This window comes from Aspergillus bombycis (assembly GCF_001792695.1).
Source record: "Aspergillus bombycis strain NRRL26010 chromosome Unknown contig00066, whole genome shotgun sequence".
In the NCBI taxonomy this organism is placed as follows: domain Eukaryota; kingdom Fungi; phylum Ascomycota; class Eurotiomycetes; order Eurotiales; family Aspergillaceae; genus Aspergillus; species Aspergillus bombycis.
The window spans coordinates 9,632-26,557 of NW_019170068.1; the positions used below are offsets into that span (position 1 = coordinate 9,632).

General features: G+C 48.4%; 5 protein-coding genes across 5 annotated transcripts; 3 read left to right on the plus strand and 2 right to left on the minus strand.

Moving 5' to 3' along the window:
- Positions 1–1,062: 1,062 nt before the first annotated feature.
- Positions 1,063–3,684, plus strand: ABOM_008781 (transcription factor domain-containing protein; the record flags this gene model as incomplete). Its single annotated transcript, XM_022535910.1, has 4 exons — positions 1,063–1,524; positions 1,604–1,701; positions 1,757–2,530; positions 2,589–3,684. The coding sequence occupies 4 exons, from the start codon at positions 1,063–1,065 to the stop codon at positions 3,682–3,684; spliced, it is 2,430 nt and encodes an 809-aa protein (XP_022387415.1).
- Positions 3,685–4,244: 560 nt separating this feature from the next.
- ABOM_008782 (tubulin-binding prefolding complex subunit GIM3) lies at positions 4,245–4,929 on the minus strand (the record flags this gene model as incomplete). The annotated part of the gene is made up of 4 exons (XM_022535911.1): positions 4,245–4,437; positions 4,499–4,566; positions 4,720–4,854; positions 4,912–4,929. 4 exons carry the CDS (start codon positions 4,927–4,929, stop codon positions 4,245–4,247), a joined length of 414 nt encoding a protein of 137 aa, XP_022387416.1.
- A 3,055-nt stretch (positions 4,930–7,984) lies between these two features.
- On the plus strand, positions 7,985–9,100 carry ABOM_008783 (autophagy-related protein 27; the record flags this gene model as incomplete). Its single annotated transcript, XM_022535912.1, has 3 exons — positions 7,985–8,249; positions 8,383–8,902; positions 8,956–9,100. The coding sequence occupies 3 exons, from the start codon at positions 7,985–7,987 to the stop codon at positions 9,098–9,100; spliced, it is 930 nt and encodes a 309-aa protein (XP_022387417.1).
- Positions 9,101–9,829: 729 nt separating this feature from the next.
- ABOM_008784 (uncharacterized protein) lies at positions 9,830–11,436 on the minus strand (the record flags this gene model as incomplete). The annotated part of the gene is made up of 4 exons (XM_022535913.1): positions 9,830–9,994; positions 10,050–10,781; positions 11,126–11,308; positions 11,374–11,436. The coding sequence occupies 4 exons, from the start codon at positions 11,434–11,436 to the stop codon at positions 9,830–9,832; spliced, it is 1,143 nt and encodes a 380-aa protein (XP_022387418.1).
- A 2,655-nt stretch (positions 11,437–14,091) lies between these two features.
- ABOM_008785 (ATP-dependent Clp protease ATP-binding subunit) lies at positions 14,092–16,877 on the plus strand (the record flags this gene model as incomplete). Its single annotated transcript, XM_022535914.1, has 2 exons — positions 14,092–16,364; positions 16,418–16,877. 2 exons carry the CDS (start codon positions 14,092–14,094, stop codon positions 16,875–16,877), a joined length of 2,733 nt encoding a protein of 910 aa, XP_022387419.1.
- Positions 16,878–16,926: the final 49 nt, after the last annotated feature.

Below are 16,926 nucleotides of genomic sequence, written 5' to 3' on the forward strand. Positions count from 1 at the left end.
AAATTTTATTTATTTTATTATTTTCTGTTCTTTTTTACTTTTTCTTTATTTTTAAAATTACCACTGGCCATCATCACTATAATATCATTCCATACGGTCATTCTTCTCCGGTAACCTTTTTTTTGCTTTTGCCTCACTCTCTCTTCTTTCTCTTCGTCCCTTCCTTTCCTTAATTTCATCCCTCCTCTCTTCCTCCTTGATTCTAGAAGAAGCATACTCCCACACTGGGCCCCCCACTCCTTTTTCAACCGATCATATCCCATCATTGGCTCTCACCCAACCCTTCACGGTGACCTCGGTATTTAGCAACCTGCTCGGTGGAGAAATTTTGAACGAACAAAGTAATGGTTTGACAACCTCCATCGATCCGCAAACAGCGCATTTCATGTCGACTCACCCAGCAACTTGAACTTTAATTTCTCCCCAACTGAACGACAACTACCTAATCTTACCGTACCTGCCCGTTAGGCTAGGTATTAGAAGTATCCATCCACTCTGCGTTATAATCTCCTCTATTACTATATTACGTTACTGGGACTATACCGGTTGCCTCAGGCGCCAACCGTCGTCCCAACTTAAAGTGATACACCATCCCAATTGGCAACTCACTCGCCACCACTCGGGATTTCTCCCTTATCCATTGGTTTCGATCCGTCGGGATCTCAATTCTTGTTCTCCATTCTTCATTTCAATCATTGGTAACTTGACACGCTGGACTAGTGTCGTAACCATATATACAAAGGAGAAGCCTCGAGCTTCCCATTACCATCCGGCTTGGGTGGATTCGGGGGTTGCTCCTTTTTTTCTTATTTTTTGTTTCTATTCTTTGTTTTCTTGTTTCTTGTCTCCGCTCTATTGAGAAACTTTTTAACACAAGGGGATAAAGAAAAGAAAGAAGAGGAAAAAGAGAGGGAGCCATAAAAAAAATAACTTAAGGTTGCACGTGTCGGGAATTGTTGGGTTGTCACTCCTTTCCACTCAAAACCATTTCGCCCTTCGCCATACATCACCCATTAGTATTTTTTTGTTCTCCCCCTATGAGTTGGCGTTCGGTGGCTCGAGATGCAGACGCAGTATTTCCGTTCGCCGAATAGCCAAGGGCAACCGGGCGTTTCCTATGAGTTGCCGCCGGTGCAATCGGTGACTTCTCCCTCAGGTCCTTTTCCACAGGCTGGCCCTCCACCTACTCTTCTTTCCGCTCCGCCGAGTAGACCCGCCAGTGGATTGAGAATGGCTCATCTTTTGCAACCCCTGCCGCATCAGATGTCAAACCCTCCCCCGCCTCCCCCGCCTTCATCATACTCACGATCCTATGAATCAAGCGGCTCGCCGGCCGAAGGCGCCTCTATTCTTCCGGATGCGCCACCGCTCAATGGTTCGGCCCCAGGGTCGTCGGGGCTTCTTCCACAGCCTAGTGGTGCCGGGCAGCAGCAGCAAATGCAGCAGCCGCTGCAACAAAAGAGAGCCTATCGTCAGAGGAGGAAAGACCCCAGTTGTGATGCGTGTCGTGAGCGCAAAGTCAAGGTACCGAGTTTTCGCCGACGCCCCTGTCATTTTGGCTTAAGATCATCCAAGGCGGTTTTGTTAACTTTCCCCGGTTCAGTGTGACGCTTCGGAGTCGTCTAGTTGTACAGAATGTACAAATCGCAAAGTGCGATGCCAGTTCACGAAGGAAACTAACAGGCGCATGTCGTCTATCAAGTTTGTACCACGGCTACTTGTTATGAAAAGCTTTGTTGTTCTAATTGGGTCATAGGCAAGTACAGGACTTAGAAAAGCAGCTTCTGTCAACTAAGCAGCAATTACAACAACTGCGATCGGGCATTTTGAGGCCAGACAACCTGATTGATCTCGATATTGATGGAACTGGACAGTCTCAATTGAAGCTCCCTGACATTGGGTATCGGCCATCACGCCAGCCAAGAGCTCCGGTATCACAGGACCTAACCGAAGCTCGAGCCAATCTGCGAAAGTACGGAAGGGGAATTATAAAAGTACCAACACCGTATCGCCAGCCGGGTCCGAAATCGCTCCTGGCGTCCGATCCTCCGCCGCTTCCCCCAAAGGAGGTTGCAGACCGTCTCCTCATGCAATACTACGAATGTATTCATTCCGTTCTGCCAGTAGTTCATTGGCCTAGCTTCGTGGCGGAGTATGAAAAGGTTTACCAAACTGGCTCCCTTCTTGGCCTCCCTCGAGAATGGGTGGCTGTTCTGTTTGGTATCTTCGCTTGTGGTTCACTTCACACACTGGAAAAGACTAGGGAGCACGACGGTAAAGAATTTATAAGAATTTCCTGTGGGGTCATCGATGTCTGGAAGGACAATTTCACCTTGGATCAAGCCCGAGCCGCGCTTTTGGTTAGTCTTTTTCTTTACGAGGTCAACGCAAAGTCAGCCAGCTGGGTATGGATCGGATCTGCAGTGAGAGTTGCGCAGGAGATAGGACTGCATATTGAGTCAGGGCCGTGGTCAGCCCTTGAAGGAGAAATGCGCAAGCGGGTATGGTGGGGAGTGTATGCCTGGGACAGGTGTGACTCAAGTCCCCCATAATACAAAGTTCCGTTATATTGACTATTATCTCCTTAGACTTCTCGCCCTAGAAATGGGAAAGCCAGTCCTCATTAATGATCAAGATTGCGATGTTGATCTTCCTTGTCCAGTCGACGAACGGTGTATTTCAGAAGGTGGTATTGTGGCGGAAGGCCAACAGACTACTCCACTCCTGGCCACTATACATGTCGTTCGGTCAATAGGTCAATTGGTCCGGACGTTGAGAAGCCCCACGATCAGCCCGGCAACCCTGGAAATATTCGAGCGACACTTTCAAACTTGCCAGGCCACGTTTCCTCCGCAGTATCATCCGAAGTCTGACCAATACCTCGATCCCCGCTCTATCCTCCCACTCATCTACCTGCAAAATGCCCGCCTCATCCTCTATCGTCATAATATTTCCCCTTTCTGTGCGCCCGAGGTCCGATCGTTGGCACTTGATTACTGTGTTTCAATCTCTCAGGACACTGCTCACCTCCTTTCACGCTGCATGCGGGCTCCTTCGGGTCCTCATGGTTACTCTTCGCCTCCCGGGAATGATGACTGGCGGCCTTTATTAGCATCCTCTGCGGGAACTGTGCTCTGCACCCACATCTGGCGTTGTGTGCTAGTGTTGCTATTCCGCCAGGAATATGATGCCGCACTGGTGTGTGTCCGGGCAAGTGCTGTGGTTGGAGACTCCCGAGCGGTCAATGCAGCCTGTGGGCGGTACATCGCATTTTTCCTGAAGTGCCTTGTGGACCGGCTAAGTCACCCCGACGGTGCGGATCTTGAGCGAGACGAGGAAATATTGGCATATGTGTCGGGCGACATGCAAGGTACAACTGGTGGCAGCTGGGTGTGGCAAGGCAGCGAGACTGGCTCTCAGCTGGAGACATTGACCGACTTCGGCAGTCCTGTCCCAATGCCACATCCCAGTGCCCGAGATAATCTATCTACAGGAGAAGTAGAAGCTTGGGAAGGGTGGGATTGGGTTGAACAGACGGTTCAATGTCTAATCAGCGAGAAGCAAAAGCAGCAGCAGGAGTATAATAGAATGGATGTGCAGACTAGCCCTGGGGGTGATGAGCCAGCACCTCAGCCACAGTCGACCTCATCTCATTCACGCATGACAATCGCAAGCATCATCTAATATCACGGGATCTGTCGCTCATAATTTGATACTTTGCGACTCTCCCGCATACCCTTGTCTCCATGTCGAGATCCACTCTAACGGCGTCAGCTTGTGGAACGACCATGAAACATTGTCGGTTCATATAAAACGTGCCCCGAGAACCGGCTTAGAGCAGTCAATATTCTGCGGATTAAAAACTTACGAGAGAACCCAAGGACACAGGCGCCCAGGGCAACGACGGCTTTCTTCATCAGGAAGGAGGTGGACTGTATTATCTATTTGTATTATCTGTCTAGATGATGGTCTGGGGTCCAGTGGAGCATGTGAAACGAGATATGTCTTACGACCGAATCTTTGATATCCATACATTACGTTTGATTACATTGAGCATACCATCAAAATGCGTTTCTGTGTTGTAGAATTCACCTTGTCTTGCTAGACAATAGACTTTGTTTCATATACAGTGACATCATGATTTTATTTTGACCTCTATATGCATTAATGATAGAACCTTTCAATCCACCCTCATACTGCATATTCCACAGATCCTTGAGACCTTTGAATACTACGATAATAATTTAGACCTCCAGATTAATACTCCGTCCAAACCGCGCATACAGCGCCACCTTCAATTGCTGCAACTCGTCGCGCAGATCGCTCAACTTCTCCTCCAGCCCCGACACCTCGGAGTCGATCTGCTCCGTCGACGAAGACAGGAGAGATTGAGCATCGGCAAGGGGAAGTTGGAAGAAGGAGTCCCCAATCTTGTACCTGTTCGAGTCAGAGCGAAAAATACTTTGAAGCAGCAAAAACTAAATAAATGAACACTCACGGCACTAGTTCATCCTCATCGGCCAGTTCCAACTCCATAGAAATCTCCTCGAGATCCTCTTTATCTTTCTGCAATATAGATATCATAGGTCAGTACGCGGACCACACAAGTCATGACAATATCAACACATCATCACTTCCTGGAGCCAGTGACACGGGGTGAATCCCTCGGACCGATATACAAAAAACGCAAATTGCTAGATGGGATAGACAAAAACCAACCTGTTTGGCCTTCAACTGCTCTTCTAGCAGCGTCTCACGTTGATGAAGACGACTGAAACGGTTGATCTTCTCCTGGTCTTCGCGACGGACCTCATTCTCTTCGCCTGCTGCGGAGACTTCGTCTTCTTTCGAGAGCTGTGGGGTGTTTGATTAGCTCGGTTATGTTGGAACGGGAAACTTGGGCCGACTTACCATGCGATGTTGCATCATTTTTGCTACTGAGTTGTCGGTTTTTATATCTTATAGTACTAGGGAGGGGTGGAGGGTTTTGTTTCTTGATAGATCTTAAGTTTAATTTGGTTTGATGTGGTTTCGGTGGGTGGTCTGTGCGCGGTTGTTCTTGGCGTGGCTCATTGTTTTCATGGGCTTGTTACTTGAAGCTTGTTGTCCTCATCTAAGTGTGTTATATTGATATCTAATACATACATCCACCTACTTCTTACTTATATCTTGGAGAAGAAGTTGATTGTGACGAACTGCCCGGCACGTGGCATCCTTTCTAATTAGAAAAACATGCCCTACAGTCTGGACATACTTCTAGAGGCCGGTAGAGCCCTGGCAAACATTCGGATATGGTTCCCAGAAAGGATCCCATGTGTGTGATTCTTGACAAGACTCATCTCAAGTGGGTTGGTAGCATTGATCACTCGGGCTCGATCGTGATTTTGAGGTTCTGGGATGCTATGGTATGATCTATGGAGTATAGATCGTAAAAACACCCATCTCGCAGCACACAGTGCTGTATGGTAAGATGGAGACCGCCGAAAAGGACAATCATCAAGGCCTTTATCCCATCTGGCTGTCTGGGGTGATTGGCCCGACGTCGGAGACTTGATTGGTTCTGCCTAGGGAGTTGGAGCAAGGGACAGAGGATCAAATCGACAAAGTGGATCGAAGAGACGCAAGCCACGTTGAGGGGCTCGGGAGCTTCACATTGAATGAGGCCGTAGACTTTCACACTCGTTAGGGGCCCCTTTTGCTAGATAAACTATGAATTATACGGGGCGGCTGAACTGCGCTTTTACGTTCAATATATGTGGTTCTTCTTATGTTGTTGGTTGTGCATCACTGGGGACTACTAGGCTACGTATGTCTATACACGACTATTGAATGTCCTATCATATCCCTCACATGATATGTACATTCATTACTCCATCTCTCAAGCCGTATCCCAGTTTGCTCCTAAAATGCAACATGTCATCTAGAAGACACTGTTTTAGAGGCAATAATTGAGACATACGTGCAGATCTCATCCAAACGTAAACATATGAGAAATGGCCTTGCATTTTGTCAAAGGTACTAATAGTATAAGGCCCGTATCTTTCTCTTTCTCTTTCTTCTTTCTTCTTTCTCACTTCCATCTGCGTTTCACGCTACTTTGATCCCCCAACATAAACCCAACCCATCCATCGTCATCTATCGTTCAAGATGAAATTCACTATAGTCGCCGCACTTATCCTTGCCACCATAACAAATGCACAGGACATCAGCTGCGCCAAACCTTGTATTCTGGAAGGTATACAGAAAGCGGCACCCGAGTGCGGTATTGATGCCAAATGCCTTTGTCCCCATTCGCAGGCGATATTAGATATTGCCAAACCTTGTGTGGAATCAAAATGTGGCCCTGTCTCGGATGGTAAATGTCGCCTGTTTTTCGTGTATGGGGGAGAACTATAGCTGACTCTGTCACAGATAAAATCCAGAAAGTGATGACGCAGTATTGCGGGTAAGCTCCGTGTCCGTAGAAACGGCCATTGAGCGCAACTACGACCTGGCGCCTTTGCATAATATCATAATTTCTATCATGCTACTAGGTTGCTTCGAGCGCTGGACTATGACACAGAGTCGAAATGTTTTTGGAGGGCGGAAAGAGTTGGGACGGTTTTCCCCGTTTCATGGGATTATGTCCAGATTCTTGTTTTGGGGTCAAATTTGTTTATATTCATCCCTTTGATATTGCATATCACTATTCCTCATTTTAGTCTGATGTGTATTCTTCTTTGGATAATAGAAGTCCTGTCTAGGATTGCTGCTGCAAGATGCCTGATGTTAAGTTCGAGGGAACACCCGTGGCTTGTGTAAAATCTATATGTACCAATCACTTCATGGCTGGCCTTACTGATTTACCTGCAATTGACTATAAAATGACCTTCGGACATAGGAAGGATTGAAGAAGGACAATTCTTCTTCATCTAAGGGTCTACCGAACTGATGCTCTTGGACAGATTCCGGAGCCGAGTATACTACAATAGCCTTCTACACGCTGGAAGAATATCTTCTTTTTTTTATTGCTTGTTAATATTAAAAAGAAAAAGTTCTTCAACAAAGTTGGCCGGATGGTGTAGTTGGTTATCACGTATCGTTAACACCGATAAGGTCCTGGGATCGAGCCCCAGTCTGGTCATTTCTTTTTACATTTTTTCTTTTTTTTCCCTTTCCCCCCCCTCTCCTTTTCTTTCTCTTGTTTACAGCATCCTGGTTGACTTTCTATTCCATGCGTCTTTATATGCACATACAGCAAAGATAGCCGTATACTCCTCAGTGTTAGATCAACCCACTCATACGGCAACCCTCTCGCTGGCCAAGACCCTTGATGTTTTCTCGGCGAGTAGGTAGGTACTCAGCGATATTAGAGTATCCAAAGAATCCAACAGCAACAAGATGTACTCTGTGCTACTAGTAGTAGTAGTACTATCGTAGTAGGAGTGTGGTAACGTATGTATAGAGCGTATTGATTGGTTCTCGGTCGGGTGACATCATCATCGGCCATGTCATGTGTTCTCTCAGAGGAAGTATGTACTTCGGAGTAAGTACTGTAGGAACACAAGGGCATATACCACACATTAATAGAGTCTCTCTGTCCTATACGTTTCCAGTCTCAAATTGAGACCCGCACTATCTAACTGGACTGCAGAAGTAACCGTCTCTGTATCCATTGATACATAAACATACAGTAGCAGTGGTTGACGCTGGTCTCGGAGAAAAGAAAGATAATCCCGAACGGCCAAACCAAAGCTATCATCACCAAACATAACATACCGGCCGTCGATATCCTAGCCTTCCATCTGAATCAATCTTCACCACCATCTAGCACTAACCCCACAAACACAGGGTGTCTGATATCTCAAGAGCTATTTCTAGATTGTATCCAGTCAAGCTCTGTCGCCTCGATCACCGCAGCAACACTGCTATCACCAAACCGTGACCAGGCAGTACACGACGACACCGACGCCCTTCGTCTACCCTCCTCCCTCACATTTACACCATGCGAATACCCGCAGGCCTCTCTTCGATTATTCTCTCCTCCGCCCTACTACCGAGCCTAAGCGCCGCAAGCGGCTTCGACTGCGCTCACATCAACGTCGACGGGTTCAAGTACGACCTAAGTGAGCTGGGCGGTGTCCACTCGCTCTACAATGTCGAGAAAACAGAGGAACACGTCGTGAACACCACATATGTACTGAACATATGTAACATTCTGAAGGGGGCTGCGATCAAGGGCCATCTGAAGTGTGGAACATCGAAGAACAGTATGTTTCCTCTCCCATTCTCTTGTTATCCGCTCTTCATACAAGGACTCAACAGCCCAAAGATTTGTCATGTTCCTAATCATTCAATTTACTTAAACAAACAACGCACAATACTAACAATTCTATATTCAAGTTTGTGGGTTTCAATACAAATACCCGGTCGACGGCTCCGAGGAAACAAGCCGTGCCTTTCCCATCGTCGGACTCGAGCATCTCGGTCACGGAAGCAAAGACCCCGAGATCACCCGGCTGAAGAAACTCGACCCGGGTGAAGAGGGCCTACTGATCAAACTTTCCGGAGGCAACTACGTCGACGACGAGGGGAAGAAGAAAGACGCGGGCGCGGTGCTCGAGTTCCAATGTGATCCTGAACGGTCAGGATTAGAAGGCCTGAAGACGACCGATGAGACCGACGACGAGAAGAAAGAGGCTGAGCGGAGACGCGCAGAAGGTGGAGACGGTAAAGAACAGCCGCCGGACGAGAAAAAAGACCGGTCGCACAGCCTCCAATTCAAGAGCTTCGGAAAGGCCGATGACGACTCATATGTGCTCAAGCTGAACTGGAGGACCAAGTATGCCTGTGATCATTACCTGGAAGAGAAAAAAGGCGACTCGTCTAGTCACTGGGGTTTCTTTACTTGGTTGATTATTATGTAGGTTCCTTTCCTTACCCCTGAACTATATGGATGCTAATTATGAGCCCCAGTCTCTTCCTCTGCATCGCTGCTTACCTTATCTTTGGCTCCTGGCTTAACTATAACCGCTACGCGCCCGAGGATGGGATCTCCTCCCTCACGGCGACACTATCCGGGATATTCCCTACATCTTTCAGGATTGGCTCCGTCGGGTAGTCAACACGCTCCAAGGATCGGGGTCCAGAGGCGGTTACAGTGCGGTATAATGCCATGAGGTATAGCGTGGTGTAGGTGTTTCTCTTTCGCTCATTTACGTTTTACTTGGGATTTCTTTTTGTTTCTACAGCTCGGTGGGGCCGTGTGTGTGATATTATCTCAGAAAATCTCTATGAAAGGTAGTTGCAGACTGGGTTGGATTGGGCACGTGCATGATAGTACTGTACGATGAATGATATACATCGGTCTTTTTGGCTTTTCCCTCTATATACTATTATACATTTTGAATATTAGACATTTGGTGCAGAATACGGAGTAGGATGAGCGGAATCTAATTTTTAAATCTATGGTGTGTATGTTGTAGTGTTGCCGAGGCTGTGTAGGGGCGTTTGATATACGACGTGTGCCCTACCTCAATCTACTCGGACTTCTACGCAGGGTCAAAATAACAAAACAACTCTGTAACAGGGATGAGACTCAGTCTCCCAATACAACGCGATACAACCAGTAATTAAAACAGAAAAACCCAGGATCCAACGCAAGGAAAAGAAAAAGACAACACGAATGAACGCGGAGCATCAAATGGCGTCATCAGAGCTAAGATCTCATCATGATCATCACCGGCATTGAAGAGACAAGCAAACAACCCAGGAAACCTAATAATAAAAAGTGGATTCCTCCTGTCTGTTCTCCTGCAACTTAAATTCCTCTTCATCTCTTCCTTTCCACTTACACTTTCATGGCAAACTGCTTGAGATACAGGTAATCCGCCATGTTCTCATCCACTGATTTACGGATTAGAGCGGCGGCCTCTGGGCCGTACTTCTTGCGCCATTCGGCGTCAAATTCCTCTTCGGTTTTCACCGGACGACCCTGGTGAATCTGGTTTAGTGACTATTTACCCCCCTTGTCCAGACGTTGCTGGCTCTATTGGTTGCTGTGAACTTACATGTTTCCGCGCTGTTAGGCCCTTCGATTCGATGGCATCGTTGTGAAATCCCCTCCACTTCTCGAATGCGTCGCACACCTGCTTCTGTTCGGACTCGTCGTCCCAGTCTAGCATGGACGGGTCATAGTCGATGCCCACGCTGCGGCAGAAAGCCTCAATCATCGGACCCGGCTTCTCGAGCATATCATCCGCGTCAACGACACAGATCTCGGCCGATTCGTGCGCCGCACCGACCCCGTTGACCACGGGCCTGAGCTTGTTGTCGATCTCGTCCGCGTCCTGCTCCTTCGTTGCGATATGAGGCCCGATCAGGTGGGTGCTCCGCAGGTAGTCGAATGTCCGACGGGTCTCGTCGTATCCGGCCTCGGCCGGATCATAATAATAGAAACCGGTGACGTCGTCCAGGGGGGGAATGGTGCAGCGGTAGTATGAAGGGACACTGAAGTGAGGGTCGCGTATAAGGAAGGCAAAGTGGAACTTGGAGAGAAGTTCCCTGGGCATCACGGTGGGGTTACCTGGCTCTGGCTCTGTCGGGTACGGGCCCTGGGACGTCTGCTTGGTGCTTTGTCCAGCTTCGACATGACCGTTGCTTTCCACACCGTTTCCAGCATGGCCGTTGGCCTCGGTGCCGACACCACGCTTCACTTTAAGCAGAGATGGCGCAATGCTGGCTGGCTTCCCGCTTGGTGGAAGGAGATAGTGGATGATGTCCTTGATGAAAACTCTCTTGCCCTGTGATCCGGTAAGTGACTCGTCTTGAAGACCACGACGTGACAATTTGAAGAAACAAGAGATAATCGTGGTTCACTTGCGAGATGGGGATTGAGATCCGACACCTTCAGTGGGGAAAAGTGAGGTAAAAAGGAAAAGGGTCGAGTGTCTCATCTGGCATTTGCAGAAGTCCAGAGGGGACAGCTCTGCAGACGTGCTTGAGATCCAATAGGGTATAGGGATTACATCAACCTCATACGCATCCCGAATGCCAATGAGGTCGATCCATCACGGTCCTGTCAGGACGGAACATTACGAGCCAAAGAGGAGGGAGAGAAGAAAAGAGAAAAGAGCAAGGGCCGGACCTCAGAAGCTTCACGCTCTATTCTATCCATCACGGTTTTGTAGGTTGACTGACTGAAGCCGCTCTCTAGGCGGGCCTTCTCGTCGTCCATAAACCTCGTACCCAGTCTTTCTGGGCCATAGTAGAAAGCATCGCCAAATGGCTCATGGACACACTGGATGGTATCCCGGCGAGTCATGAAGACCTGCGAATGTTAGTAATTCCGCATTTATGTAGTTGGAATAGGAGAGATCCAAGGGACTGTCCTACTCGTTCAAATGCTGTTGAGCATGCGCGGGGGTGAGTAGCGACAAAGATGGGTTTCTGCGACATCTTTGCAATAGTCTGTGTCTGTGACGGACACTATCTAGTTGAAGGGTGGTGAAATGATTCAAATAAAGGCTCTGAGCAATATGGAGTGGTGCAACAACCGCCCGGGATTTTCACCACAGGCGTAGCTACTGATATCTGGTCTGCTTTGGTTGAAATCTTACACAGAATGGGGGATGATCCGGGGGGCAATATACCGGAAGAGAAAGTGATGCAGAGAATTCAGTAGGTATGGGGAATGGAGAGAAGATGTTTCCAGATCAGTACTGACTCAGATCGACAAGGACTGAGAACTGAAGACGATAAAAGAAAAAAGAACCGAAGTCAGGGAACGAACGATAGGAACGAGTGGGTTCTTATAGATTTTCATAGGGCCGTTGGGTTTGGATGGAAGAGGGGGCCCAGAATAAGAAAAGAGAAATTCAAAAATAAAATCGAAAAATATGCGATGGTAGCCACTGACGAAAGATGCTAAAATAAAACCAAAATGAATTTTCATGAATCTGATTAGTAGAGATACTATCACGAAGTAAACTATGCCTGAGGATTATTCCCCAAGAAGCAAGTGCAACGAGAGACTACGACATGGATGGCAAACCGACGGAGAAGCAGCAGGATAACTTGCAGATTTAGCTTGACAACTATTTCCCAAATGAAACGGCGATAAACATACTAATTCACATCCACTTGCACAACCCAGGTGGTGCCTCCGATCACAGATTTTGACACCGGTGCAGGGTAGTCAGAAGTAGTATATGGATATGGCCGTTATGATAGTACCTCCATCAGCTAAACGCCCCCCCTCTCTACGATAATTCGGATTACGATCTACCAGATGCTCCGCCGCATTGCCTTCCTTTCTCATCGAATCCCCTGCGCCGAGGGGGGCACTTAGGGTCTAGACAAGACACGAAGTGGACTCCAGTTCCTGAACCACGGGCGCATAACGAGGCTCCAGCGTGGAGGGAGAAAAAAAGTGGGCAGGCAAGATGCAAGGACAGGCTAGTACTTCCTTACCAGCGTTGGGGAGGGGATCAAGGTTCCAAGGATAGTCAATCATACCTCGGGACGATATGCTAACAATGTCGGCTGCCTGAAGTCATCCCATCGGTCAAAATCCAGGGCAACTTGGGCCGTGTCCACTTTTGACGTCATGACGAGGCGGATGGAAGATTAAAAAAAAAAAAAGACTCGAGAGAAAGGAAAAGTACAGGGGATTGTTAGGGAAAAAGTGGGATGAGAGTGGACGATCTTAACATCTAGGAGTTAATATACAAACCAAGGCGGCTAAGAGGAAAAGTCGAAAAAAAAATAACATAAATAAAACTAAAATATCGAGATTGTGCCAGGTGAGGGACGTTCATTGATTAGTATGGGTGGACTAGACCCGAAAATCTCTCAGCTTAGAAAAAAAAAATTGAAAAATTAAATAAAAAGAATTAAAAGGAGAGAGAGGAGATATTAAGAGAGAGAAAAATGCCGCGGATAATAAAAATATTCTCATTACCATTAGGTATTAGGAGAAGAGTTCTTCGCGCATCGTGCAGACCATGCAAGGCGTCTATGGTGATGGGAACATGCTGATTGAATTCTCGTCCGTAGTCATGATGTGTCACGGACTAGTAACCTTAGTTTCCTAATGGCAGATGCACCTGAAACATCCAATGGAGATCGATCGCGGTCCCATATTGACCGTTCATTGCGCCGGTGGTCGGACGGCATTGGTTATATTTAAGTTATCGTGCCAATGCAGGTGATCCTGTGTCCCTATCTTGACCGAACCCGGTATAGTGCTTTCTCTCCTTGTTGGACGGTTCAATCGCATTCAATCGGATCACGATTCATCCCATCGTGGGGGTAAGAAAAGCTGAGGTACAGCTAAGTTTCCCAGTTAGATGGGCAGAAACTCGAGACTCGACTCGACTGGTACTAGTAGTAGTCCGACTCGATTACCTAGTAGTACTCCAATCATCATCGCCGGTTGATAATCGGTCCGGCAGATCATTGGCCCATCTGGTGTTGGTGGGGACTTGGAGGTAGGAAGCTCCAGTACCTTACCGTGTACTTACAAGTAACGCTGATGTACCGAGTACCACTGTACTGTTAGGAGATTTATCTCAGGCAGTGAAAGCATCCAGGCATCTAGGCATCCAGGCAACGACTATTACAAAACTAGCGTAACTACTAGTACTAGTTCAAGGTACCTGGAGGAAGCTATGCAGTTACATGTCAGAGGAGGGAAAAATGTGTTACAAAGTGCTGTACTGTCATAGTATAGAATTGTCCAGTTGACGCGGGTCAGGTGTCGAAGAGTCTAGATGACAATCGCCTGTTCAATCAGGCCACCAATGCCACGTGACGTCAGTGACCAAGAATTCACCCCTCCTTTTCATAGGTGCTTCTGGAAGGCGGTGGAAGTTCCTAGTGTCGTCATGGAGGGTCTGGAAGGTTAACGATGCCCAACACCAAGCTATATAGACACCCATGAACTCCAACCACCAGCGTCTTTCTTTTTTTGTGTGTATCAATCATACAGATAACTATAAGAATAGTTAAGCCAGCCTTTCCGATTTCTCTTCATCACATCAACCATCTCAATAACTACGTTACATACTTGCCCACTATTCAAACACGCACAACTGGTCAACCCGTTTCGCCATGAACGGTGCTCAATTCACAGACAGAGCCAACAAGGCCCTGCTGGATTCCAGCAGTTTGGCTGAACAATACTCCCATTCTCAGATACTCCCCGTTCACCTTGCAGTTGCCCTCTTAAATCCTTCCATAGATGAATCAAAAGACCAACAAGTTCCAGCGCACCCCTCACACGATTCCGCCTCTGCCCCTCTCTTCCGCCAAGTCATTGAACGCGCCCATGGCGACCCCCAGCTCCTCGAACGATCTCTCATGAAGATCCTGGTCCGTTGCCCAAGCCAAGACCCTCCTCCCGAGTCCGTTAGTGTCTCTCCGGCACTAGCCAAGGTTATCCGGTCAGCTACCGAGTTGTCCAAAACCCAGAAGGACAGCTTCGTCGCTATCGACCATTTGATTGTGTCTGTCTCCCAGGACTCTCAGGTCCAGCGAGCATTAGCAGATGCCAACATTCCCAACGTCAAGCTACTAGACTCTGCCGTTCAGCAAATTCGCGGTACGAGGAGAGTAGATTCCAAGACAGCCGATTCAGAAAGCGAGAATGAGAACCTCAAGAAGTTCACCATTGATATGACGGCTCTGGCAAGAGAGGGCAAGATCGATCCTGTCATTGGCCGTGAGGAAGAAATTCGTCGAGTGATTCGTATCCTCAGTCGCCGAACGAAAAACAACCCAGTGCTCATCGGTGAGCCTGGTGTCGGAAAAACCACCATTGTGGAGGGATTAGCTCGCCGAATCGTGAATGCTGATATCCCAGCCAACTTGGCTCAATGCAAGTTGCTTTCACTCGACGTCGGTTCACTGGTTGCAGGAAGCAAGTACAGGGGCGAGTTCGAAGAAAGAATGAAGGGAGTCCTCAAAGAGATAGAAGAGTCTAAGGAAATGATCGTTCTATTTGTCGACGAAATCCACCTTCTCATGGGAGCAGGCTCCAGTGGTGAGGGTGGCATGGATGCCGCCAATCTTCTGAAGCCGATGTTGGCTCGCGGCCAACTGCACTGTATCGGTGCCACGACACTAGGCGAATATCGGAAATATATTGAGAAGGACCAGGCGTTTGAACGACGTTTCCAACAGGTATTGGTGAAGGAACCTTCCGTTAACGAGACTATCTCTATCCTTCGTGGTTTAAAGGAGAAGTACGAAGTGCATCATGGTGTCAACATCCTCGACGGTGCCATTGTTTCCGCAGCCACGCTGGCTTCGCGGTACCTGACCGCTCGTCGACTTCCTGACTCCGCAGTTGATCTTATCGATGAAGCTGCCGCCGCTGTTAGAGTGACACGTGAGTCCGAGCCCGAGGCCCTGGATAACTTGGAGAGAAAGCTCCGACAGCTGCAAATTGAAATCCATGCCCTTGAGCGCGAGAAAGACGACGCATCTAGAGCTCGCTTGGAGGCAGCGAAGCAGGAGGCAGCCAATGTTACCGAGGAACTGCGCCCGCTGCGTGAGAAATACGAAAGCGAGAAGCAGCGCAGCAAAGCCATCCAGGATGCCAAGATCAAGCTCGACTCTCTCAAAGTCAAGAGAGACGAGGCAGAGCGGTCCGGAGATACTGTGACCGCTGCTGACTTGGAGTACTATGCTATTCCGGAGACCAAAGCTCTGATCGAAAGGCTCGAGGAAGATCGCGCAAAAGCGGATGCAGAACGGCGTTCTCGCTCCGGGGACGCTGGAGAGACATTGCTCGCTGATGCTGTCGGCCCCGATCAGATCAACGAGATTGTTGCCCGGTGGACTGGTATCCCTGTCACCAGACTCAAGACCACCGAGAAGGACAAGTTATTGAACATGGAGAAGCACCTCGCCAAGCTAGTCGTCGGCCAGAAGGAAGCTGTGACCTCCGTTTCGAATGCAATCCGACTCCAACGATCTGGCCTCAGCAACCCCAACTCGCCGCCAAGTTTCCTCTTCTGCGGTCCATCTGGAACTGGTAAGACCTTGCTTACGAAGGCTCTTGCAGAGTTCCTCTTCGATGACCCCAAGGCTATGATTCGATTCGATATGTCTGAATACCAGGAACGCCACTCTTTGAGCCGTATGATCGGTGCGCCTCCTGGATATGTCGGACATGATGCTGGTGGCCAGCTGACCGAAAGCCTCCGGCGACGCCCGTTCTCCATTCTTCTCTTCGATGAGGTTGAAAAGGCAGCAAAAGAGGTTCTCACCGTTCTCCTCCAGCTGATGGATGATGGACGTGTCACAGATGGTCAAGGCAGAATTGTCGATGCGAAGAACTGCATCGTCGTCATGACATCCAACCTGGGTGCCGAATTCCTGTCTCGTCCCACCGCCAAAGATGGACGGATCGACCCTCAAACCCGTGAATTAGTCATGGGCGCCTCCGTGACTACTTCCTTCCCGAATTCCTCAACCGTATCTCTAGCACCGTCATCTTCAATCGCCTCACGAAGAGGGAAATCCGCAAGATCGTTGATCTCCGTCTGGACGAAGTTCAGAAGCGCTTGGAGCAAAACAGCAAGAACGTCACCATCGAATGCACAGATGAAGTCAAAGACTACCTCGGTGACGCAGGCTATTCGCCCGCATATGGCGCTCGGCCTTTGGCTCGGATCATCGAGCGTGAAGTCCTCAACCGTCTCGCTATTCTTATCCTCCGTGGAAGCATCCTCGATGGTGAAGTGGCTCGCGTTATCATGCGCGATGGCCGTATCGACGTCTTGCCGAATCATGAGATCCCGGTTGACGAAGATCAAGATATGCTCGATAGTGAAGATGAAGCCATAGCCGAAATGGAAGACGGCAGTGGTGACATGGATCTCTACGAGTAAATTTACCACAAAAAGAAAGGATTATCAGCAAATAATAAAAGAAAGAAGT